We start from the raw sequence: 27865 nt of genomic DNA on the forward strand, positions 1-27865 counted from the left end.
ACACATTTGGTTAACGGATGATTAACAAATTTGCTTAACTTATAATATGAAATCAAACATCAAAGTGTTCACTACCTATGTATATCTATATTTATTCGGAGGTGCAATCGATGGCTAATAAGATGGCATTTAGACTAAATTACACATGAAATACGGATACATATTATCGAGTACATGCATTGTTTAATTTAAATTTTAGACTTTTTGTAAGTTGGGTATACGCTTTAGGAGGTTATAAATCCAATATGAGAATTTGAGTAAAATCGATGTACATACATTTGACAGCTTATGTCCCTTCAAAGGGTCAGAAGAAATCCTTTTATTTTAAAGAATACTCCGATATAGCATTTACTATGTTTTAGTCGTGATATGTATGCCTCATCTTTCATGAGAAAATATGCTCATTCAAAATATTATGATAGGGAAAAGAATATTATCAACAAAAGATTATTAAATAGCTCTTTATGTTAATGCAACCAAAATGAAATTCTTTGTTTACAGTCATCAAAAACACCAAAAACCTAATCACTTATTTTTTTTTAGTTTTAAATACGAAACAACTATCATAGATTTTTTTTACATCTACGACGGTTATAACACTGAGACACAGGCACATCGTATCGATCGACCAATGGAAACAATTTAAGACCAAAGCTATTGGTTTGCGTCATAATTACCCTTTCGTGAATAAGTTTAAGATTGATACAGCCCTTCTTTGATAAATGAAATGCAAGCGCACAAGATACTGTGATATTTTGACGGGCGTATAAAAATTCATTGATATTTTCCACTTGTATTACATGTTTTGAAAATAATTCAAGAACAAGATTTCAACTAGACTGAACGAGACTGAAAAGTCAGAAGAATACATCCTTATTAATATTTTCAGATACTGTAAATTCAGAAATTATTGCGAAGTTTTTATTATTGCGAATAATGCGACTGAGTTGTAAACTCAATAATTAAAACTCGCATTTTGTAATATTTTAATTGAATTAAGCATGACTTTTCTCAAAATCGTAAAAATTAAAATCGCATTCAAGTGTAAAATGACAAAATCGCAATAATAAATGCACGCAATCATTTCTGAATTTACAGTAGACAAAATTAAGCAATTTGAATGAATTTAAAAGATTTCCATGGGTAAACATCTGATTTTGTACATAAATTCAGGGTGTTAGTTTTCTTGTTTAAATTGTTGGACATTTGTCATTTTAAATACTTCAATAGCTGAATATGCAGCATAGGTTTCACACATTGTTGAAGGCTGTACAATATCCAATAGTTATCAATTTCTCTGTCATTTGGCAGAAAAGGTGGAATTGTCTATTGACAATCATACCACATTTTCTTATTTTTACATTAAACCAAAAAAAATTTTTTTTTTTACCCTTTCATCTGCTTTCTGATTTGTTCTTTTCTATTTTCCAAACTTTAAAAAAATCTGTCTAGTATCTGGATTCAGGATTTTTTATATTTACCAACCCACAAAATAAGTTTTAAAACTCAACATCTTGTTTTCATTAAAACTGATCTGAAAACATTTCAATAATTGGGAAAATGTGTTTTATTAAATATCATATAATAGTCAATAGTTTATGTTGTCCCTGATCAGTTAGAATAAATCAGCAATGCCCTCCTCTAAGAATCTCTTATAAATTGCCATAAATTTAGCAACAAAAGCTTCCAGATGATAAATAGCTTTCTGTCCCATCTGTAGTCTGTGTTCATAATACGCTGCAGTCTGGACAACTTCTGTCTTCAACTGGCCATCACAATTAGATATCAACTCTTGTAGTAATCCCTGTAAATAGAAAGTGGACAATGGACCGTTTATACATATAGATATTTATTCTTGTTGCAGTATTCAGATTAATGGTCTTCTTTTATATAAATCAAGTTAGTTTTTGAAGTTTCCTTTTGTTCATATTGCAACTGCTCTCAATTCAGATATTTTTGCTTGCATTTATTATTGTGATATTTGAAAAATGAGGCTCTCAAGAGCCTGAATTGCTCACCTTAATTTTTTTTGTTAAATCTCTCATCAATGATTATTTTGGCTTTTAAATTTATTTAAATGTTCTTTGAATCATCCTATTTTCTTCAAAAGCAATGCTCTGAGGGATACGATTGCCATAGTTTTCATTGACACATGTATAGCAGTTCTGCCAAATTTTCATTAAGCAAATGCATGAGATTTGGCCATAATTGAAAAGATCAAAGAGGGAAAAAAATAGATCCAAGGATACTGCCGCAAAAAAGCATGAACATGCGCGAGTCTCAAGCATTTTTGGCCGGTAACCCTGTTACAGCTGGATAGTATTATTTTCAAAACTAATTCAACTGCACATGCAAAATGTAATAATCTGAATAGTCACTCAACTTTAAGAATAGCCAATCCCGGTTACAAGTGTATGAGCCATGTACTCATTGTGTTTTATCGAATTATAGTTATCCCGTACCATTTTACACTCGTACCACTAAAAAAAACTTCCAATGCAAACTTGTACCACTGCTAACTTGTACCAACTTATTTAAATGCATTTAAATGGTGTTAAATGATGAATATACATGATATACATTACTTTCACTCAATACCTCTTAAGTCTGTAAAATGTACATAATTTGAAAGTACAATGACCAATTTGTAGCAAATGTTCCTTGTCTATTGGATAGAAAATAGTGTGGCAGATGTAGATAATTAAAGTATTAACAGTTTCACCCGAAGGAAATTTTTCATGAATAATTAAATCTTAGCAGTTAGTCAAAATGATTGCCAAAATTATTTTTACGGTCTATAAATAACAATGAAATGTAACTGATTCCTGTTAAGGGGTCCTCTTTTTTCCGACCAAAAAAGCACATGGCTTTCAACAATTGTAAACATAGCATTTAATTTGTGATCATGGATTACAGCTTTAATTTACTTAAATTGGATATATATATATATATTCAATTTAAGGTACAGTGAAAGCAATGTTTTAACTTTCTTCTGGATTAAGTTCTACAGTGGCTGATCCAGAACTTTTCCTAAGTGGGGCCCGCTGACTGACCTAAGAGAGGGCCCGCTCTAGTCATGCTTCAATGATTCCCTTTATAATCAACCAAATTTTTCCCACAAAAAGGGGGGGGGGGGGGCTGGATCCGCCTATGTTTTAGTTTGAAAGATAAGTTAAAACAATAATGCTTAAAAACATTCTTTATTTTTGTCTAAGTTTTCATTAAAATCCTGTATAAAATTCAAGTAATTCAACTTTATTTTTATTAAGTTTACAAACAAAAACCCATAAAACATCATATTTTTTAATATATTTTTCTGAATGGTACGACTTCCCAGTGATACAAGTTAACTTTTTTTGGTACGAGTTGCTGTGGTATGAGTTAACTTGATTCCGTATCTTATCACCGTAATTCTAGGAGGAACCCTAAACTGGGCCCCTGTTGTGTTCACTTATCGCTACACTGACCTTTGATGCAAAGCTATATATAAAACAACAGACCAGTTTAGGAGGAACCCCATTTCTTACTCTTTAAATATTGAAGTTCCTTTGGGTCAGAGAGCATGACTCCTTTCCGTACACACTCCTCTATTTAAATTGAGATCGTTCTTAATATAATACGACGTTTATCAGCATTAACAAGTTAATTTTTCTTGACGAATACTTCCAGAAGGGAGACAACTCGAAACGATTATATGGAAGACCCCATTTCGGCTGAAGGGGTGTTATAGGTAATTTTTACGATGAAGCATTTATTTTAATTTAAGTTATGCATATGATTTAAAGTTGTGCAACAGCAATAACCCTCAATAGCAGACAGACATAGAAAGAATCCCATGAGTTTCAAATTAACCAATGAAGCGGGGAATCACTCAATCTGATACCCCTTGAAATCAGGAAAACTATACGCATGCGGGGTCTCACTAATTAGCGACAAGAAGCTATTTAGTGACAAGAAAACATTTTTTTTTTTTATCAAATACATCAAAATAATTTTTTAGTATTACTATTAGGCCACACCAATTTAATTTCTTGTTCTACGGATTTTTGGACTCTAAAATATGGGGCGAGCGAGCGATTTGAAAATTTTAATAAAAAAATATTTAATTTGCAAATTTTTGAGGTGAAGCTTGAAAAGTAAAGGCGAGCGATTATAATTTTTTTTTGTAAACATTACAAAGTAGATTTGGACGATATTAAAACTTGATTTATCACTTGTACTTTGACATTTCTTTAATTTCTGATGTATTTTTTCCCTGTTCACCACGTAATATTTAAGTCTGGTCTATGTGTGTGTGACTGACAATGAGACAATTCTCCATTCAAGTCATAATCAGTTTGGGGGCAACCCCTTAATGTTATAAATATTCCTTTTACATGTTTTATGAGGGATCAATATAAGTTATAATATATTTGTTTGCATAAAAGAGCTCATATTTTCTAAAAGAACTATATATCTATCTGGTATTAAATGGTCAAAACATGTCCAAGAATTTTGTAAGATTCCTGAACTTTAACCATGTTAATACATTAACTTTAACAGTTTAATATTATTCAAAATAGGTGGACCCCTCTTTTAGAAAAAGTTGTTTAAAATATGATGCAACTCTCCTCTTTTTTAGTACATAATTCTAAGTTTTCAAAGGTTTTGTATAGAAGAACTTTACAAATCCTTGGTATTTCTATTTTCTTTTCTACATCAATAAATAGACCCCTTATCTGAGGGAGGGTTGTTCTCAACCTGATAATAACAAACACAGGTCAAAAAGGCCTTTTACACAGGGCTTTGATACAGATCAAACAGCAAGCTATAAAGGACCCCAAAATTATTAGCGTACACAATTCCAACAGGAAAACCAACGGCCTAATTTATATATATATCCAAACAGGAAAATACCAAATTATGAACAACATCAACAAACCATAACTGCTGAATCAATGAGGACAGGTGCATAAACATGCAGTGGCTATAGATAGTTTTGTTTCGCCAGCATACAATATAATTGCAGTTGAAGGCAAATCCTATTATCACAGATATTTACACCTTGTGGTTGGGTAATTTAATGTTTAAAGTCATTATATACAGGTTAGACTGCGATTTTAAAACAAATGTTGATATCTTTTTATAATATTTACAAAAACAACGGTGCGGGAAATGGACATGATTAAATTTCCGGATGCGGGAAGGGGGAATATAAAAAAATTAAAAAAAATCTGTTTTGAAAAAAATAGGTGCGGGCGGGTCTGTCGAACAAGGAATCAAATTGGTGTGGCCTTATATTGATGGATGAAGAAATTAAAAATTTGCGAATAAGGGATTGTGTAGTTTTATTATCATATTGATAGATGAAGAAATTAAAAAGGAAATGAAAACGCTATAAAATGAAAATAAAAACAAAGATTTGTCACCTTCCCTTTGAAGGATTTATTGAAACAAAAACATGAAATATTATTTCCTTTCTAACTGTACAATTACTTTTTCCTGATAGGACTAACATTAGCTGTGGCTTCATTCTAAAGTAATACACAATTTAGAGCATCAAATGAGATTAACGAGGCGCGTGTCCCTTGATTTATTGCTACAATAACATCCAACAAACTCTTTCAACAATTACATGTGCCAGAATATACAATTATTGTAAATAGTGAACACCTGTTGCAAACTCAAGATTCAAGATTAAAGGTAATTGGTGACAATCAATATGCATAAACATGATAAATATTGTTAAATGAGACAATACACTAAACAAAATGATGAAAAATATTCATATTTTAATTATGTTTTCATCTTGTTTGATTTCAGTTCTTAATTTGTGTTTCATAATTTGTGTATGTATTTTCTGGACAATTATGCACAAATGCACTTTGCAAGTTTATTATATATTTAACAAAATTAATTTTAAAAACCAATTATAAGACAAAATATATTATTGTTCTAAAACACAAGTAAAAGTAATACCATAAAACGACAGGGTAAACGTAATACTTCCTGTGATACCTAATAAAATATCATGTAAATAAATGTAGCAACTGAATTAGATTCTTTTTTTTTCTATCAATATTAACTTTCCTGTCGTTGAAATTGTTTTCTTTTGCATATCAGTCAGAGCTCTGACATAAACAAGTCAGAATAAAATGACTTCCATAGGTCAGATATAATTTGATTTAAGTGTTGTCTCCCTTCTTGCACTCAACAGAATATGACTTGTACAGGTCAGTTTATGTCAGACTTTAATTTATCATAAAATGACTTCCACAGGTCAGCTTTTGCACAAAATATTGTGACTTAATATCGTCATATTCTAATTAGATTTATGTCCCTTTTTGATGCATTTTGACTTAGAGAGGTCATTTTTTGTTCTGACTTGAAGCAGTCATTACTACCACTTTGTTATCAATCTCCATAAAAATATAGTGATTACTTGTTTCCAATCAAAGAGTTTAAAAAGTGGGGCTCATCAAACCTTCTTCTTTCCAGAATCTTAACATAAAATATTTATCTCATTAAATTTAATCATTTCAAAATACAAACAAAAACCAGGGGAGAAAAAATGGATCATACAATTTTCTGTCAATATCAAAAGATTTACAAAATACAATATTGGATACATTTACTAGTACCATGACAATACCTTCAATCTTCCAAGGAAAAAATAAAGGATCTATTCTCATCCACCTTTAGCTAAATTTATCAAGAGCAAAACATTTATTATTTTAATATTTCATTGAGGTAAATACTGCTGTGCTAACTGACTCAAACAAGTCACACTATGTTCTGACTTAAAAAAGTCAGTCAAAACTAAACTTATTTCAACCAAGTCTAGTTCTTTCATATTGATTTAAAAATGTATTGGAAAGCCAGATATAGCACAGAGGAAATAAGGTCCCCGCAAGTCACAATGAGGACTATAAAAAAAATATTTGGTATATTCAATATTTAAATGCATTTTCTTTTAAACAAGTCAAATCATGTTTTGACTTTTAACAGTCAGTCCAAAACTAATTGTATTGCAATTTTTAGAGTGGGGCACTGACATATGATATGAAATGAAAGTATGGGAACGTCAGAATATAGGAAATGTATCTTAAGATCCCCTAAAATAAATAACCATTTGACTAAATTGTTTCTAAACATTTATCAAATAATAAATTCGCAGATTCAGAAGCAGGGCTTAAAGGAACTCATTAATATTGTACACCTATCATTGATTTGAAAATTTGTTCTGCAATCTGACTTTAACAGGTCAAATCATGTTCAGGCAAATTGACTTTAACAGGTCAAATGGGCATGTTCAGACAAATTGACTTAAACAGGTCAAATCATGTTCTTAATTAAAAAAATCAGTCAAAAGCTAAGTTTATGGAAATTTTGATTTTTTTAAGTCAGGCATTGCCATACATGTATGATATTAATGTTATGTATGGAAGAGTCAGATAAAAGACATGTAAACTACATGCAAGATCCTCTAAGATAAATGACCATTTGATTTAATTGTTTCTTAAAAAACTTATTAATAAATAAACTCAACAGTGGCAGATTCAGAAGGGGGGTAAGACTAAGAGGAAGATCACTTCGCTTTGATTTGAAATTTTGTTCTTCAAACTGACTTGAACAGGTCAAATCATGTTCTGACTTAAAAGAGTCCGTCAAAAACTAAATGGTTTGCAAAGTTCTGTAATAGTCGGGTATCATGATTGTGATGTAATAGTTAGAATGTATGGATACAAGTAGGAAAAAAAATCACAAATATTAAGTCACAATTGTAAGAACTATATAAAAGATAATTTGGTATATTTTTGATATCTTAATATTTCATTGAGGTAAATCCTGCAAGTGCAAACTGACTTGAACAAGTCACATTATGTTCTGACTTCAAGGAGTCAGTAAAATACTATACTTTAATTAAGTATTGCAACTTTAAGTCTGGGATTGTCATATGCATTTAAGAATGTATAAGAATTTCAGATAAAAGACACCCAATAATAAAGTCACAAAAATGAGGACTATAAAAAAGTGTATGGTATACTAGTATTTAAAATTCAAATATATTTTGTTAACAAATTTCTTCAAATTATCTTAAAAAAATTATTATATTTCTGTATTTTCATGACTATTTTCTGTTAAATTAATATTTGGAACTTTTGGTTTTAAAAAAAAAACATTATTTTAAAAACCATTTGACTGAATTGTTTCTTAAAAAAAAATCAATCTTATTAAAATAAGTTCTCATCACTTGCTCCTCGATTTTTTATATTTCGCCATGTGCGACATATAAAAAAATCAAGGAGCAAGTAATGAGAACTTATTTTAATAAGATTGAAAAAAATAATGAATTAATTAACTCTACAGTAGCAGATTCAGATATGGAGGGGGCTTAAAGAAAGAAGACCTAGTTTTGATTGGACATTTTTTCCCTGTCAACTGACTCTAACAGGTCAAATCGTGTTCTGACTTCAAAGAGTCAGTCCCAACTAAACTTATTTCAACTTTATAGTCTAGTTTTTTCATATTGATTTAAAAATGTACGGAAAAGCCAGATAATGAGGACTATAAAAAAGTTTATTTTGCATATTCAATATTCAAATATATAATTTGCAAATTATGTTCTGACTTCAAAGAGTCAGTCAAAAACTTCACTGTAGCTTATTAGTACAACTTTTTAGTCTGGCATTGTCATATGCTTTTTAGAATGTATTGGAAAATCAGATAAAAGACACCCAATAATAAAGTCACAATAACAAGGACTATAAAAAAATGTCTTTTATATTATATTATATTTCTGTATTTTCATGACCTTTCTTTTCTGGTAAGTTAACACATGATTTTAAAATGTATGGGAAACCAGATAAAAGACTGACGAAATAAGGTCCCCCAAAGTCACAATAATGAGGACTATAAAAAAATGTATTTGGTATATTTTATATTTAAATGTATTTTGTTAACAAATTATATCAAATTAATATCTTAAAAATGTATTCTATTTCTGCATTTTCATGAATTTTTTACATATAGAAGTTATAGTTGTAAAAAAAATATTCTTAAAACCATTTGACTGAATTGTTTCTTAAAAAAAATTATCAATTAATTAAAATCACCAGTAGCAGATTCAGATAAAGAAAAAGGGGGATGCTAAGATGAAGAAACCTAGTTTAATTGGATTTTCCCACCTGTAAACTGACTTTATCAGGTCAAATCATGTTCTGACTTCAAAGAGTCTGTCAAAACTAAACTAATTTCAACTTTTAAGGCCAGGATTTTCATATTGATTTAAAAATGATGGAACATTTTTATTTGATATATTCAATATTCAAATGCATTTTGATTTCTAAAGATTTTCATCAAATTATTTTTAAAAAAAATATTGTATTATTTCTGTATTTTCATGACTTTTTTCTGTTAAATTAAGATTTGGAACTTTTGGTTTTAAAAAAACATTATTTTAAAAACCATTTGACTGAATTGATTCTTAAAAAAAAATATGAATTAATTAACTCAACAGTAGCAGATTCAGATATGGAGGGGCTTAAAGGAAGAAGACCTAGTTTTGATTGGACATTTTTTCCCTGTCAACTGACTTTAACAGGTCAAATTATGTTCTGACTTCAAAGAGTCAGTCAAAAACTTCACTTTAGCTAATTAGTACGTTTTAGTCTGGCATTGTCATATGCATTTAAGAATGTATTGTAAAATCAGAATATATTAATTTTAAACGATTTGACTGAATTGTTTCTAATAAACCTATCAATTAATTAACCCAACAGTAGCAGATTCAGATAATGGGAAAAAGGGGGGGGGGGGGGGGGGGGGGGGCTTAGAAGAAGAAGACATAGTTTTCATTGGATTTAATTTATCTCTGTAAACTGACTTTAACTGGTCAAATTCATGTTCTGACTTCAAAGAGTCAGTCAAAACTAATCTTATTTCAACTTTTAAGTCTAGGATTTTCATATTGATTTTAAAATGTATGGGAAACCAGATAAAAGACTGACGAAATAAGGTCCCCCAAAGTCACAATAATGAGGACTATAAAAAAATGTATTTGGTATATTTTATATTCAAATGTATTTTGTTAACAAATTTCATCAAATTAATATCTTAAAAATTTATTTTATTTTTGTATTTTCATGACTTTTTTTCTGTTATGTTAACATATAAAACTTTTGATTGTAAAAACATTATTCCAAAAACCATTTGACTGAATTGTTTCTTAAAAAAAAATATCAATTAATTAACTCAACAGTAGAAGATTCAGATAAGGAGAAAAAAGGGGGGGCTAAGATGAAGAAACCTAGTTTGATCAGATTTTTTTCTTCTCCTGTAAACTGACTTAAATAGGTCAAATTATGTTCTGTTTTAAAAAAATGTTGAGGAGAAAATACTTAGAAAATCAGACTAAGTTTGGTGACTTTGTTGTCCTTCAAGAAGCGGTACATATAATACATGATATTTTCACTGTTTTTTAAATACATGTAAAAGTTGAAAGATAACTATCTATTGGGTGTTTTTAAATAGATTTTTTAGCAACATTTATAACTTTGTAATTATGTTCAATCGTACACTTGTTATTTTTAATATATATTTTTTGGGAACAAAATCTTGTCAGGATTTCTTATGGTACTAGCATGGCAAGAGCATTCATATTCTAAAATACTCATAACATTAAAAACAAGTCAGTATCTTCAGATCATTCTGAGTCTTATTGAATTAAAGTCAGAATAGTTATCAAAAGTACCAGGATTGTCATTTAGTATGCCAGACGCGCGTTTCATTCAGACTTTTATAAGTCGGAACATACTGACTTCCAATGTTCTTCTCACTTCTGTAGAAACAAAGACTATCTATATTTTAAATAAAAGGTTAATGCTTTATGTGGCTATGCATCTGGGGTAAGAATTATAGATGCGTACGGTAACTTCATAGGAAAACATATATGCCATGTAATTAATAAGAAGTGATTCATGTGAGAGGAAAATAATACTGAATAGACAATTCTGTTTGCACAAACACTGATCAATATAATATGTAAAGGTGGTCTCTCAGCAAATAAAAATAATTGTAACAGGACGCTGTTAGGAGGTCTCTCAAACAAAGCTCCAATAATTTGTCATTCCCATGGTCGCCTGACATTGAGCAAGTTCAAGTAAAAATTGGTTTGGTCTAGTAAAGTGATATGCATACATGTAGGTAACTTCTAGGGATTGACCCTGTATGTCATTCAAATCTTCTTGAAATGACGAACAGGAATATTATACGGTTAAGGGGTGGTGATCCAGACCATTTCAGAAAGGTGGATGGGGATGACCCCCATGGACTTTCCCTTTATTTTATTTGATTCGTTGTATTGTCCCATATAATAATATATAGGCTTAAGGGGTGGGGATCTCAACCGCTTACAAATTTACAAACATAAGGGAGTGGGGTGACCCCAAGGGACTTTATCTTTATTTCATTTGATTTGTCTTGTTGTCACTTACACTTATATATATGGTACAGTTGTGGGGGTCTTGACCATTTACATGTTTTCACACAGGAGGGGTGGTGTGACCCCCCCCCCCCCCCCCCCCAAGGGACTTCCCCTATATTTCATTGGGTTTGTTTTATTTTCCCATACAAGAATATATATGGTTTATGGGTGGGGATCTCGACCGTTTACAAAATATGAGAACATTCACAAATGGCAAGGGGGGGTTAAACCCAGAGACTAGCCCAGTATATTTCATTCAAATCAATTTGACATTATAAAAAGGAATATATATGGTTTAAAGGGGATCTTATCATTTTCAAGATGTAAGATTTTTCTCAAATGACAAGGGGTGGGGCGACCCATAGAGACTTGCCTGGTATATTTCATGATACTTTACAGAGAGAACAAATTGAGTTTAGGGGGCAGGATTCTCGACTGTTCACAAGTTAAATGACAGGAGTAGGGGTTATCCCTTTGAGACTCACCCTACATTTCATTTGATTTATTTTTAATATCATATTCCATAATCATAACTGAAAACCCGTTTTGTGAATCTTTTAATGTTCTCAAGTTAAAATCCTTTTTTTTTTAAATAAAACTAAAAAAATAATTGGTTCTTTAGTTAAACCCTCCCTTCCTTTTTCCTTTATTTAAATTATTCCGATTTTCATTTCATTTTCATGAATATCAATATTCAAAAGATCGTTTTTCTCATTGGGAGAAACGAAAAAACAAATATATTTAATAAGCCGCAAACTCGGAAAGGTTTAAAAGTCAATTCATGATTGAGTTTAAAAATAGAAAAATCATGTGACGATGTTCATCTTGAAGCAATAATTTCACTTTTAAAATTGCACTGACTGGTTAATAATGTTAATACTGTTTAAGACAACACGAGTTGTCTCCCGAAAATAACAGTTCATTATCATAACAACATTTTCTGACCTGAACAAGTCAGAATTGTCAGACACCAGGTCATCTCAAAGGCCACGCGTCCGTATTTACAGGTCACGCGCCTTCATAAAACAGCAACAAAATCACTTGCAAAGACCTTCTTTACACGTAAAAAATATTAAAATGGCCATGAAAATACGGAGGTAATATGAATTACCATCTGAAAATGACCACATTGACCTAGATTTTCACTAAAAAAACGTAAATAATCACTATATTTTCAATAACTTCTCGTTCGAGAAACTCCCAAAACAACGACTCTCAAACACGTGATCTCTCGCTAAAAACCACGTGATCGTATGTGTCTTAGATCGGCGGCAAATTCAAAATAACATCTGGTTTGAAGGACTCGATGGAAAACTACGCAAAACAAAAATTGACCCGTACAGGTCAGAATTTCAAAACATTTTCTGACTTGAAGAAGTCAGTTTATTCTGACTTGTTTATGTCAGAGCTCTGACTGCATATCCTTTTAATATTTATTTCGAATAAGTCATTTAAAATAAAAAAAAAAATGTTTTCTTGTCGCTTAATAGTTTCTTGTTGCTAATATTATTCTTCTTGACGCTTCTTGTCTCTAAAATTCTTCTTGGCTCTAATTAATGAGACCACACATGCGCACTAATACATAAACAAACGGCGACTTGCGATTTGGAACAAGAATGTTTATTAAATGATAGTATGAATGGTTCTCCATTTCTTTATGAGAGTACAGTATCAAATATCAGTTTCATAAGGCCACTTTTTTTTTATTAGTTGGTTTACGGATCCGCCGACCCTGTTTTGCACGATTTTGAAATAAAAATAAAAACGATTTTGAAGATTTTTTTTAATTCCGCCGACCTTTTCCTGTTTGAAGAAGTACAAATAAAAATAAAAACATGATTTAAAAAGATCGGTCTTTCTTCTTCCAGTCGGAATACCCTCGGAGTCAATTCGGAAATCCCGTGCGGTTCCCTGTTCAGTCAACATTTCATGATGATCTAATGTGGTGAAAAGGAACCAGTTGAAAGGCGGTTCCCTGTTCGGTCAACGTTTCATCATGATTTGATGCGGTGAAAAGGAACCAGTTGAAAATGGAGGCAACTTCCAAGCAAGGACCGAAGCACATAAACTCGGCAATCAATGTTACACGCAGGACTTCGGGAAAGTTCGGAGAGCCGACAACCTTGCTTCAGAAGTTGAAATGGAGGACCAGATACGATTTTAATATTGTTGCCTTGGAGATTTTCGGTGTAAATCTAACGGTTGAACAAAATAAACATCGCAGTCATGAATAATTAAAATGAAAATTATTTTTGAGATGGTTTGGGAAGTTTGGTTTAAAAGGTCGAACAACCGCTAATTTGAAACCCTGTTTTAGACAGTCAGTGAGGTTGACGGCGGGTCAACTTTGGTTCAAGTGTTGATCAGAAAGTCTGAAACCCGTCGAAAGGGGTTGTTTTAGTTTCTTGAGGATAGAGCTCCATTTGTCATTACATATATGAGGTACTAGTCCAAATAATTATGACGTCTGGCAAGGCTTTCTGGCATCCAAAATTTGTTTTAAATAGCCTTGCCAGACGTCACTTAAGGGAAGAATCTTTTAACTTGCTGCCATAGATGGGTGTCTGATTAATTGGCCTTATTATATAAATACCTAAATACCATCCCACCGTACCCATTAAGATTTAATGGAACAGAGATGGGATATGGTGAACAAGATCCCAACACAAAATCAGAACATGTATTACTGTAATAGAATGCCTGCCAATTAAAATCACTTCGACATTTATAAAAAGGGACAATCACAGAACACTTCGAGATATAAGCTATAAATTTACTTTATTAATAGCAGTGTAAAATAGCATAAAAAGCCCAAGAAGGACATGTTTTCATGTACCACATATGAAGGCATATGACAAGCAAAAGCGCATATGGTATTTCCTCAATAAGATTGTATTTTGTTATGAGGAATTTTGTCACTCCCTGATCTAAATTTGATAAATAAATACACAGAACAAAGAGAAATGCAATTGGTAAAGACACTTCCCTTTCATCAGGGACATGCTTTCATCAATCTACATTGACATTGGACTCCTTGTAACACATTAAATTTAAATTAAAACAGCAGGAATCAATACCAAATTATGAAACGATCTGCATACATGTTTAGTTCAAAATGCATAATACTATCATATCTATCTTCCCGTCCAGTAGTGGACTCACTTTTGAGTGTATATACTCCAGCGATTATATTACTATTATATAGAGTAATGTCATTGTTTGTTTCTCTCCATTTTTGGTTAGAAAAAACCAGTATTAATTCCAATTTTTATTTTTATTTATTTTTCGACCTCCTACCCTACATTTTTTCATTGTTTTTATTTTTATTTTTTTTTCGACCTCCTACCCTTCCTTTTTTAAGAAGAATCCCGTAAACCAACTAATAAAAAAAAAGTGGCCTAACGGTAAAATATAGAAATACTCCACTTCAGTTCTTATGACAGAAATAGAATTATCGATCGGAATTCAAAAACTCTCGCAAGTTGTCAAAATTCGGGAATTCCCTCTGACGTGTTTCTAAATTTATAAAACACTAAATATAAATACTGTTTAATTCTGATTTTCCGTGTAGTTAAAAACACGCATATAAGTCAAGCAAAATATCACACATGAAGATTATGAGTAAAACATTACAGGAAAGTTGTTTATGTTCAATCGTTTTGCTTGTTTTTACCTTTTAAAGCAAGACAATCATAAGAATCTTAGATGATGCTGAATGTTTAGAATTAAAAGAATGACGTGAGGGAATGAAGCATGAGTCAACGGTAAAAGTCTACAGATTGCTCAATTGATAGCAATTGTATACCAAAAATCATTTTCTCCTATGTTCTACTTTAGCCATAAAAATTTGGTTGAATTTGGTTGAGTAGTTTTAGAGGAGAAGATTTTTTAAAGTTAGCAAATATGATGAACAAATTGTGAAAAATTGTCATTACAGGACAATAAACCCTTAAGGGGTCAATTGACAATTTTGGTCATATAAAACTTATTTGTAGATCTTACTTTGCTGATAATTTTTGCTGTTTACAGTTTATCTTAATCTATAATAATATTCAAGATAATGACCAAAAACTGCAAAATTTCCTTAAAATTACCAATTAAGTGGCAGCAACCCAACAATGTGTTGGGTGATTCATCCGCAAATTTCAGGGCTGATAGATCTTGACCTAATGAACATTTTTGCCTTGTCAGATTTGCTCTAAATGCTTTCGTTTTTGAGATATAAGCCAACAAGAATGTGTCCATAGTACACGGATGCCCCACTCGCACTATCATTTTCCATGTTCAATAGGCCATGAAATTGGATAAAAAATATAAATAGGCATTAAAATTAGAAAGATAATATCCTAGGGAACATTCATTGTGTAATCGTACGTTTTTTGATTGAGTTAAGTCTGCCAATTGATATTTTATCGTGTTTTTCTATGTTGTGATGTTATGCTATTGTTTCAGAAAAAGGGAGAAGGTTTGGATCCATTAAAACGTTTAATCCCGCTGCAAATGTTTGCACCTGTCCTAAGTCAGGAATCTGATGTACAGTAGTTGTCTTTTGTTTATGTAATATATACGTGTTTCTCGTTTTGTTTATATAGATTGGACCGTTGGTTTTCCCGTTTGAATGGTTTTACACTAGTAATTTTGGGGCCCTTTATAGCTTGTTGTTCGGTGTGAGCCAAGGTTCCATGTTGAAGGCCGTACTTTAACATATAATGGTATACTTTTTAAATTGTTATTTGAATGGAGAGTTGTCTCATTGGCACTCACACCACATCTTCCTATATCTATGTGTACTAAGTTTGAAGTTGATTGGACTTCAACTTCATCAAAAACCAAAAACTTTAACCTGAAACATGCACTTTCATTTTCTATGTTCAGTGGACCGTGAAATTGGGGTCAGAAGTTAATTTGGCTTTAAAATAAGAAAAATCATATCATAAGGAACATGTGTACTAAGTTTCAAGTTGATTGGACTATGATAGTGCGATTGGGGCATCCATCTACTATGGACACATTCTTGTTTGGCTTGAGCTGGAATGGAGAAAGTGAGAAATAATTGAATTGAAACGACCAATGATAATCTGTTTATAGCTATTTTACCTATGACGGCATTGTTAATTTCATTTGACAACTGGCACCTGCCCCTTATTCGTAAATTTCGTAAAAAAAGCCATAAATCCCTATTCTAGATCAAGGGTGTATTAAAGAGTTACCTTTATGATAACATCTGGTGGTATACAATGTGTTAACAGTTCATAAAGTCTTCCTCTTACTTCTAATAACCTGTAACAATATAAAACTTGACATAAAATAAATAAAATAAAAAAATAAGTCCATAAAATCTTATAATATACATATATAGTAGTTATCATAAATGTCACATACAATGGATTCATTATTTTTTGTGAATTGAGGGAATATTGCACTTTTGTCAAAATTCGATTTCATGGTTTGGGGAAAAACTACATTCCAGCTGATAAGACTACTCACACTTTAATAAAAAAAATATTTATAATCACAAAATCCACAATAATTTCCTTGAATAAAATGAATTCACAGAATGGGATACATTTTTCATAAAATCTTAAAACTTTAAGAAATGTTTTACTTTGTTTTATAAATGCCAGTCCATTTCAGAACTCCATCTATTTCTAATCAACTAGCATATGTGACTAATTTAGATTAACATATAAATATTATGGAATGTAGTAACTATTTTTGCATATTTTTTAAAACTATTTACAACAAAAAACATTGCTTTTTGCATTCAGAATTGATAACATAACATATATCAGATGCTAACAAAAACGTAGCAACTTTTATATAAAAGAATACAAGAAATTATAACCTTTTAGGACTTTGTTGCTGAGCTATCAACTGAGCTGTTTCTTTAAGATACAATTCCCAGTCTGGTTCTGTCACTTCCTGATCTGCAGTGAAATTTTGTCTGAAATGAAGCAAGGTTGTAAAATAAATATAAAATCAGAAAATGAAGAAGACTTTTTTCCCCACTTTCTGATTCGTTTTCAGATATTATGATATCTTAAATTAATTTGCTAAACTTCTGACTTTTAAAAGATGTATATTAGTAGTTTAATGATTAATGTTGGTAGAAAAACTTTTATCACTATTTGTGGATCAAAATTTTCTCTCTATCAATCAATTGATAATGTTTCTTGTTATTTAGTTTTGATGCTGAGACCAAAATAACACAATGAAGCATTTACATTATTACAAACAAAAAAAAACTTTTGTTAACTGGCTAAAATTCAAACTTCTGAAATTTATTCCTGAATTACCTCCCCTTGTCCATCACCAATTTTTAGTAGCAGTCATTGATATCAAAATTCATACATACAAGTTACAACTGCAAACTTTTTTATGCAATGTAGGTGGTGGTGGTGGATATTTAAATTTATTCCATATTGGTATTATTTTAGTAGGTTTCTCTATTTGAATTAGATTTTGAATAAAAAAGCATATTCACCTGAGAAAGTGTTATTCACCTCGCTAAACGTCACACGCAACATTATGGTTAAATTTTTCATGTAAAATTTGTTTTGGTATATGTTTGTCATTAAATACATTTTCTTCTCTCGGAATATGGGCCAGGTGAGCTGAAATTGCATGTAGGATTTTTGTTAATTTGGCTATAAATTGATCAGTATTAATCACGTTATCAGGCTAGATGGTCAGTGACATCAAAAACACATAATGATCAATTGAACAAATTGAGCTGAAAACTTAAAATTCTATTTGATAATTACTGTTGTACTCTGCATGCTTCACACATTAGTACTGCACGTCGTAGATTTCTGTTACTCTTCTCTGCTATTCTTCTAGCCAGTTCTGAGGGCAAATTTAATGACTCCTTTTTGCAAATATTTTGAAGAACTTGGCAGATCTAAAATTAGAAAACAATAAATTAATAAATTATATACTACATAGATACACCAATGACTAGGAACTGTTTTGTTTTAAATATGTACATACTTTTTTTACCAGGCCCAATTTGGTAGTGTGACATCTTAGTCTATATGAAACTGTTATTGTATAAACTTGCAGTGTGTTAAGAATTTTTGTTTTTGCTCTGTGACTATAACAATGTATAAGACAAAGAACAGCAATGAAAGCACTGCTCCTTTGCTTTTCATGTTTTTTTGCTGTGTATGTACGGAATTAGAGTTATGGATGGATAATGGATTGGTATAGAGGCTTATCATTTTTGTTGTTATTCATTGTTTCATTGAGGTAAATTTTTAGAAAAAGCCATGGTTGTTTGTTTACGCATACATTGTAGGGAGTTTAAGCTAGAAAATCAGGTTTAAGTTATAACCCTAAATTTTTCTTTGTAAATGTCTGTACTAAGGCAAGAATTGGAAAATTGTTTTCCATTTGTTCTGTTCATTTATATAGGTGAGTGTTTGGTATTGTCAAGTTTAACTGATTCCCCTTTTTGAATTTACCATAGATTTTTATTTCATAATATTTTTTGTGCATTCTCTGACAGGTTAAACCCAGTTTTTAAATAAAATGTACCTCCTCTATTGATGGAGCTGGTACTCTTACTCCCAGACATCTGCTACGGATAGCTGGTATAACTTTACTGGTAGAATTACAACATAGTATCAGACGACAGGTAGCCATGTACTTCTCCATGGTTCGCCGCAATGCATGCTGGGCATCTTTAGTCAACCTGTCAACTTCTGTCAATATAACCACTGTTCAAAATAAAGATTTTAGAAAACATCAGAAAAATAATCAAATATAAAATTTCGTTACCTACAAATACTTGTTCCTGAAGCAGTGAGTTTTTTTAGTCTTTTTTTGTTTTGAAGGATTTTTGATGTAATTAAGATTTAGTTATAAATCAAAGTCCATACATGTATTCACGAAAAGAAACTATTAAATTGCATCAAAAACTAGAAAATAAGCATTAATAAATACTTCCATTAAATACTTTACAAATATTTGTGATTTTTATAGCTTGCTGTGCTGTATGGGTTTTGCTTATTATTGAAGTCGGTATGGTACCAATATTTGCTTACTTCTATGTCATTTGAACCCTGTGTGAATAGTTGTCTCATTGGCAATCATTCCACATCATTTTTATAAAGTAATACAAGTTGATTGTAATATTCAAGCCTTCCATTTAAACTCATTCTAAATGCAAAAAACTCAGACAACTAAATTTATTTTCTTTTTTCAATGTTTACTTGCATTGAGTGTTTTTTTTGTGATTGTTTTTTTAATAACTTTATTTCTGTCGAAATATTTGACCAAAGAGCTCCTTATACTTATCGTCATTCCATACAAAACACACAAATTATCTTAAAATGCTATCTATTGTATCTTGAATGTTTAAATGGTGACATGAAATTGGAAAGGTATAAATTAAAGTAAGAAGTGATTTTTTTCAGCCCTGTTCCAAACCTTTGAAATCTTTTTGTGTTGATGTTTCTAGTTGATTAACTTGGGCAACAGTCTTGATCAATTCCTGTATAACAACTCTGTCTTGGTTTCCAACATCACTAGGATTCAAACAAAATGTCATTAAAAAATGTATAAACAAGTGATATCAATCATTAGAATGAAGTTTTCAAAGAATTATGAGTAAGGCCACAATTAAAAAAAAATTGGTTTGCCCAAACCCTACCCAAAGGTTGAGACAGTGGGTAGGTGACCGTAGGTCATGTAGGTAGGTAGGTAGGCATTTTTTATTTTTTTTTTCAAAAAGAGAAATTGAAGTATCGGGTGTTTATTAGTCTTCATGCCTATCTGATTAAAAAAAAAACTTCTTCAAATCAGGACAATAAAAGAATTTGAGTAGGCAGCTTTTTTCTGGGTAGGTAGCGCTTGGGCAAACAAACCTATTTTTTATTATGGCCTAAAGGATTGATGATTTATACTTCTATTTTCCCTTTATACTTCTATTTTACAGTATTCTGAATTCAATTTTGGTACTTGTTCCGTACTTCTTGTTGTTAGTTTCACACAATAGTGGAAGGTAGCTACTTTTATAAAGTTTTTCTTCAATACTTTTAACTTCACAATGTCAAACCTTGTCCAAGTATGGAGATGTTTTTAGATTTTCATGCTTAAGTGCCTTACCTATCTGTTGAATTTATCATGTATGAAGGGAAAACTGTAAATTTAGAAATTGTTGCAATGTTTTTTTTATTGAGAAAAAGCGACATGGTTAAAATGAATTGTTTTATATGAATAAAACAGGATATTTCTCAATATCGCAAAAATAAAAATCGCCTTTTAGTCAAATATTACAAAATTGCAATAATAAATGCTTGCAATAATTTCTGAATTTACAGTAATAGTTTGTCTACATCTACTTGATATATGACAAAATTAAAAAAAATGCATTTATTTAATATGGAAAATGACACAACATTTCTGCTTTTCTTTGTTCTTTTTTAATTGAAATGTACTGTTGGTTTTCCCGTTTGAATGGTTTTACACTAGTAATTTTGGGGCCCTTTATAGCTTGTTGTTCGGTGTGAGCCAAGGCTCCGTGTTGAAGGCCGTACTTTAACCTATAATAGTTTACTTTTTAAATTGTTACTTGGATGGAGAGTTGTCTCATTGGCACTCACACCACATCTTCCTATTTCTATGTACTTAACAGTTCAGCAGAACTTTTACTGTAATATTACCTAGGGTTGACCTCTATATGGTAGTTACTAGAGATAGTTGATATTTCAATCTTTTTATTTGATGGTGTAGTGAAGGTGTGGTTTTCTATCCTCAGTTTCTCCACCCCAGAGCCATACATCTCTCTCAGGAGACACATGATTCTGGTCTTTTTCCCTGCACCAGATGGTCCATATACCAATAAATGAGGAAAATCTCCTCCTTGTACCTGAAAAAAGAGATAGTATTTGGAATTAAAAACTTCATGTACCAACATTTGAAAGGGAGCTAACATTTGTTTTTTGGTGGGGCGGGATGCTACATGTAGGATGAAGTACATGTAATGTGTCTAGTATTTTTTTTAGTAGTCATCTCTGTATATATTTCACCCTATTCTGCCCTGCCTTTCTTTTATTAGTTTATGCACACTTTTCTTTACATACATTATACATTTGTAAGTTGATCCTACCTGGAAGAGCAAGCATTCTTCTACTAACTTATTGACCATATCAACTTTGTGTTTACATGGATTCAAACTCTGGACCTCTGTGTTACAAGGCAGTATTAAGTGCTGACTAAGTATCTACCACATTTACTAAGGGGAGCAATCAGGTCACACTTCCCTAACCTCAAGAGTAATCATACCATTATGACACTCACAACACTTACATTGTACATGTACCCTACATGTAGCTAGAATTCAGCGCTACCCAGGGGGGGGGGGGGGGGGGGGGGGGGGGGGGGGGGGATATTTCAAACTATTGTTGGGTAAAATAAGTGAGAATTAAAGTTTCAAACAGAAACCTACTAAATTCACCCTGACAACAATCTACATGTACAATTACTAGTGACTGACTGACGGATGTACGGACAAAGGTGAAACAATATGTTCCTGTTCTGCGAAGAACCTTCGAGTTATGATGGCAAGGTCTCCTACAAATTAGGAAAATCCACAACTAACTTTAGTCCGAGATTACTCTGACGTCCGACAGCTGTTTTACCAGACAAGCTGGGGCTGTGGGACGTCAGAGCTTGTCCCATATCAAAAAGTGGATATTTGCCCACCCAAAATAGATTAGATATGGCACAAAATGTGCACCTGAATATAGGTATCTTTTTTTGTTACCCCCATTGAAGCAATGGTTACATTGGTTACACACATGGACCTTAAGTTAATGATATGCAATAGTGGCTCTATCCATTGCACACTGTACATGTTAACAGTCTGCACCAAAAACTTTTTCAACTACTAGTCCGAAGACAAATATTCTGACATTTTTCTTATTGGTCCAAACAAAATTTAGCAAAAACTCACTAGTCCGAATTAAATTTTACTAGTCTGGGGCATCGGACTAGTGGCTAACCGTGCAGACTGCATGTATGGCTGTGCATGGGGAATCCAGTTAAAAATTATAACAAGCCTGGGAAAGTCATGTTACAATGGTTACATACATGGAGAATCAGGTTACAATGGTTACATGCATGGGGAATCAGGTTACAATGGTTACATACAATGTACATGTACATGGGGAATCTGGTTACAATGGTTACACATGTACATACATGGAGAAGTCGGGTTACAATGGTTACATACATGGGGAATCTGGTTACAATGGTTACATACATGGGAGATTACATGTAGGTTACAATGGTTACATACATGGAGAAGTCAGGTTACAATTGTTACGTATACATACATGGGAAATTAGGTTACAATGGTTACATACATGGAGAATCAGGTTACAATGGTTACATACATGGGGAATTAGGTTACAATGGTTACATGCATGGGGAATTAGGTTACAATGGTAAATATATGCACAGCAGTATCTGCGTTATGGATTTCCACTGCAGATCAATAGTATAGATGAAGAGAACATATTTACTAAGTGAAGCAATCCTGTCACAGAAGATAGCTCTCTTCTTTTTCTTCTTCTTTAGTTATGGAAATTATATCCAGGTGTAATGATAAGTCATTATACTAAGGCTATTTTTTCTTATTTTTTCTGTAGACTTAGCTTTCATTTTTTATAACCATGCATTGTCAAGCTTAATAACTCGTAATTGTTTGTCAGTAACTAAATGTACGATGATGTCCCATACTGAACCTTCTGACCTTGTTTGTTTACATTAAAATTTCAATGGCGTCAAAATCACGTGATGTCAATTAGTTATATCCAATCAAATTGCTCTACTGTCAATAAGGGGATTTTTCAGTCTATGGCAATTACGTTATTTCTTTGTGGGATATTGCTTCAAAATAGTTTGCAATAGTTCTGGGTTTTATTCAACAGGAAAACTCTTTTTTTGCCATCTCTTTTGACATCAAGGGAATTTTGTATGAATATTTACCTACAGTCATGATGGTCAGAATATCGCTCTTTTTATAATGAATAAAAAGAAAATTCTATGAAAAATAAATGTAAATTGTTTTTTATTAACCAACTCTATGTGCCTGTACAAAATTATGGCATGGACGTCGTTTTTTCATATAGTTTTCCTTTCATTTTGGTTGGGCTTTTTTCGCGGGAAAATAGCGAAAGACGTAAGGAGCATGTCATTTTTAAATTCCTAAAAATAGGATTTGCTTGACCTGTATTGCCTGCCACAAGATTGATGACGCTGAATGGAATGTACACAAGGCAATGGAGGCCGGAAATGGGATTTTGTAAAGTACAGAATGTTTTTAAACATTCGGAAGTCGGGATTGAAACGGGCATTAGAAAATTGGCATTTTTTGGCAATAATTGAGAACAATAAAATTGAGAATGGAAATGGGGAATGTGTCAAAGAGACAACAACCCGACCAAATGAAAACTTACCTTCAGATATATTTTTATTCAAAAGTGAAGAAAAAACGTATTTTGCACTGTTTTTCTACGCCGGAAGTACCGTAGTGACATTAATGCGGAGTTTCCTGTGTGTCATGTTCAAACACAAATACCTAACGAACTGACAAGATGAACGATTTTAGACTACGGTAGGATACCATCAACTTTATGAGGATTAAGGTTCATCATAACAAATGGACAAATATGGCCGTATTTTCACCTCAAAAACTACTCTGTGTACCTGTGCTGTTTGGAAAGTTTTAATGCCTAGCATCCACTAGATATATAAAAGTTAAATGCATTTTGTGTTTAAGAAAGATAAAATCTTTCTTGGTTTTTGATGGGCATTTTTTTTCCTTTCTGCAGAGGGTGCAAAAATAAACAAACACCTGAATTACTTTGATACTGTCCACTCACTGACTCAGATAAACTCTTTAACTCAGCTGTAGTTGTGAAGATACCTGGTGTCCATGTCAATTAAGGACAGTAAAAACAATACAAACCGTTTTTTTACCTGAGGGAGCATCTCATAGTTGTACCACAACTTAGTCATTTTTCACCCCCTTTTGCATGAAGGAAAAAAAATGCCCATCAAAATCCAAAAGAGATTTTATCTTTCTGAAACACAAATTTCATTTAACTTTATTATATCTAGTGGATGCTCATTTGATGCTAGGCATTAAAGCTGTTCCAACTTTACCACAGGCGCTTGGGTCTATGATACAGATTTTTTTTTTTTTTTTTTTTTTTTTTTTTTTTAAATTTATATTCAATTTTCATTATCTATAATACATATCTATCACTTCTGTGCATGTCTCAACTAGTTTCGAGTGATTTAAACGACCCAGAGAAAATACAAAATTTTACTATCCATACTAAGAAACAAAAAGGCAACTAACTCGACGCCATTTTTCTGCTATCTATAAATAAATAGATTGACCTACCTGGATTCCCCAACGATTTCTCTGGGAAAACGTGCCTTCCTTGCCGTCAGATCGCACACATCGCTGATATTTATCAAATTGGTATTGTCCGTAACATTTTTAGTCCATCTCCAGCATATAATAAAAAGATTTTAACTATTTTAACTAATTTCAAATTTACGTGCCCGGAAGTTGACTGTTTTTCCCGAACTTTAGTTAAAGGGAAGTAATATTTTCCCGGACTTTTTCGGAACATCTCTGCAAGTACGTAGGAAAATAATAAAGTGATACGATGATTTCCGAACTTTTACCAAAAAGGCGCAAATTTCCAATTGCCGGAAAAGAATCTTCATATTCAGTCTGAAGTGACAATTCAACCAAAGGAAGTTACTCATAAAAACGTTGATTCATAATTTATGGATATACAAATACTCACACAAAATTGACTTATGAGAGGAATTAAAAAAAAATAAGCCATTGACCATTTGATCTGATATTTTTATTTATTTGGTAGAAAAGAGGGGGGGGGGGGGGGGGGGGGGGGGGGTGCAAGGAAATTTACTAATATTTTCTTTACACGAAAATGTTATTGACTTTGTTTTAATTATTACAAAACATGGGTCATGTTAACTGAAGTAAAAATAAAAGGGGGGGACAATATTTCCAAATTTTGTAGAACTTTCCCCTTTCTAACAAAAAATCGAAACTCTGTGATTTTTAAAAATTAAAAGATTATGACCACTAACAATCAAATAAGGGGCTTGGTTTTGTTCGTTGTTCATCATATCTGTTTGTTAACATATAGTATTAGTTCGGAAATCATCGTATCACTTTATTATTTTCCTACGTACTTGCAGAGATGTTCCGAAAAAGTCCGGGAAAATATTACTTCCCTTTAACAAAAGTTCGGGAAAAACAGTCAAATTCCGGGCGCGTAAATTTGAAATTAGTTAAAATAGTTAAAATCTTTTTATTATATGCTGGAGATGGACTAAAAATGTTACGGACAATACCTATTTGATAAATATCAACGATGTGTGCGATCTGACGGCAAGGAAGGCACGTTTTCCCAGAGAAATCGTTGGGGAATCCAGGTAGGTCAATCTATTTATTTATAGATAGCAGAAAAATGGCATCGAGTTAGTTGCCTTTTTGTTTCTTAGTATGGATAGTAAAATTTTGTATTTTCTCTGGGTCGTTTAAATCACTCGAAACCAGTTGAGACATGCACAGAAGTGATAGATATGTATTATAAATATAGAAAATTGAATATTTAAAAAAAAAAAAAAAAAAAAAAAAATCTGTATCATAGACCCAAGCGCCTGTGAACTTTACAGGTAAGTATGTACTCAGAGTAGTTGTTGGCATGTAAATACAGCTATATTAGTCCGTTTGTTATGATGAACCTTAATTTCCTGGAATACGATTTATTTATAAATTATTCATTTATGGTTCCGATCATGGAAAGTGAAATAATGCAGGCAATTGTTCCTACCATAGGAAGGACCCTCTATCAACGTATATAACGTAAATATACATTAATAGTGGGTCTTTCCATAGATCTATAGAAACAAGTGACTGGCTGTGTGAAAATTATTATCCAGAAGCAATATTCCATCAATTCATAAATCTTACCAATTTCTTCAAATGTGCAGCTTGCTCTTTGTGAAAGTCAAGCTTATGCAGAGAAGTTGGACGGTGTTTGTCAACCCAAAGACTCATTTTAAACCTCTTAGATTTCTGTTTTCTTTTTCAAGTTTTCCCCGCGCAATATTCTGGGTGTAAAAGGTTAATTTGCGCAAACGTAAGTTGTTTGATTTTAGAAACGCATAAGCGATCTCAAGAAATAACTGTAAACATAAAACAATGTCCGACTAAATATGAAAGTATTCCGGATAATAAGACGATCTCCTGCCAATCTGTATATGTTTAAGCAGGATATACTGTTCCCAGATTTCCCAGGTTTTAGCATTTGTCGAATATTTATATTAAAACAATATAATATTAAATAAATTTGTTAACACAGAAAACAGAGTCATAAAACAGCGAAACGCAATATAATTAAAGATACAAACAAAAATAGTTTGAAGAAAAGGGGGCAAAAATGCCCTATCCCAAAGTGCCTATGCCCTGAGACTATAACAACTGTGTTATAGTAGTCTCAGCTATGCCTATGCCACAAATGAGCATCTACATTCATCGTATGAAAAATAATATGATATGATGGTCTTTGTTCAAATAATTTATTATTCAAAATTAAGAATAAATTGAATGGGATCCGGGAACATCATATGCTGGAATGTGCAAATAAAATAAAAATAATATCTCAAATTATCTATGATCATCTATATTGAATTTCAAAGGTATAAAAATAATTCTACGGAAATACCGGATGCGTTAGGAACTGCTCTGTTGGTCCATTTGACAATAACATGAACATGGGACAACACATAGATGTGCTGATAATGTACTTTGCTAAGGCCTTTGATAAGGTCAACCACAGTTTACTAGTAAACAAACTACATACTTACGGAATAAAAGGCAACACAAACAGGTGGATAAAAAACTGGCTGAGTGGAAGAACACAAACTGTTGTACTAGAAGGATGCAATTCAACATCAGTCCCTGTTGACTTAGAAGTACCACAGGGCTCAGTCCTTGGGCCAAGCCTGTTTCTATACTACATCAACGATCTGCAAGAAGATTTAAATGCTACAGTTCGCCTGTTTGAAGATGATACCATCGCCTACCTGACAATAACATCAAAAGACAGTGGAAAATTTTTACAAGAAGACCTTGATAAATTAGCTGAACGAGAACAATTATGGTGCATGAAATTCCACCCCGACAAATGTAACATATTGAGGATATCAAACAAGAAAACACCAATTCAAACTTCATACAACCTCCATGGTCACAATTTGGAAGAAGTGCAGGCAGTCAAATATTTAGGTCTCACCATTCAAAACAACCTAAAATGGGATCAACACATACAACAGATAACT

General features: G+C 32.1%; 1 protein-coding gene across 1 annotated transcript; it reads right to left on the reverse strand.

Moving 5' to 3' along the window:
• Positions 1-1549: 1549 nt before the first annotated feature.
• LOC134700261 (replication factor C subunit 3-like) lies at positions 1550-26678 on the reverse strand. The gene is made up of 8 exons (XM_063561621.1): positions 26496-26678; positions 21130-21335; positions 19895-19992; positions 19001-19182; positions 18229-18365; positions 17310-17408; positions 16675-16744; positions 1550-1804 (listed from the first exon to the last, which is right to left on the reverse strand). Exons 1-8 carry the CDS (start codon positions 26580-26582, stop codon positions 1616-1618), a joined length of 1068 nt encoding a protein of 355 aa, XP_063417691.1. The 5' UTR covers positions 26583-26678; the 3' UTR covers positions 1550-1615.
• Between the last annotated feature and the right edge of the window lie 1187 nt (positions 26679-27865).

The sequence above is a fragment of the Mytilus trossulus genome, unplaced genomic scaffold (genome assembly GCF_036588685.1).
Source record: "Mytilus trossulus isolate FHL-02 unplaced genomic scaffold, PNRI_Mtr1.1.1.hap1 h1tg000128l__unscaffolded, whole genome shotgun sequence".
NCBI classification, from domain to species: domain Eukaryota; kingdom Metazoa; phylum Mollusca; class Bivalvia; order Mytilida; family Mytilidae; genus Mytilus; species Mytilus trossulus.

Coding starts and splice junctions, on each gene's coding strand:
- LOC134700261 (XM_063561621.1), bottom strand. CDS start 26,582: ATGAGTCTTTGGGTTGACAAACACCGTCCAACTTCTCTGCATAAGCTT. Junction 18,366..19,000: donor CAGCTCCATCAATAGAGGAG/GTACATTTTATT, acceptor TTCTAATTTTAG/ATCTGCCAAGTTCTTCAAAA. Junction 17,409..18,228: donor GAAGCATGCAGAGTACAACA/GTAATTATCAAA, acceptor GCTTCATTTCAG/ACAAAATTTCACTGCAGATC.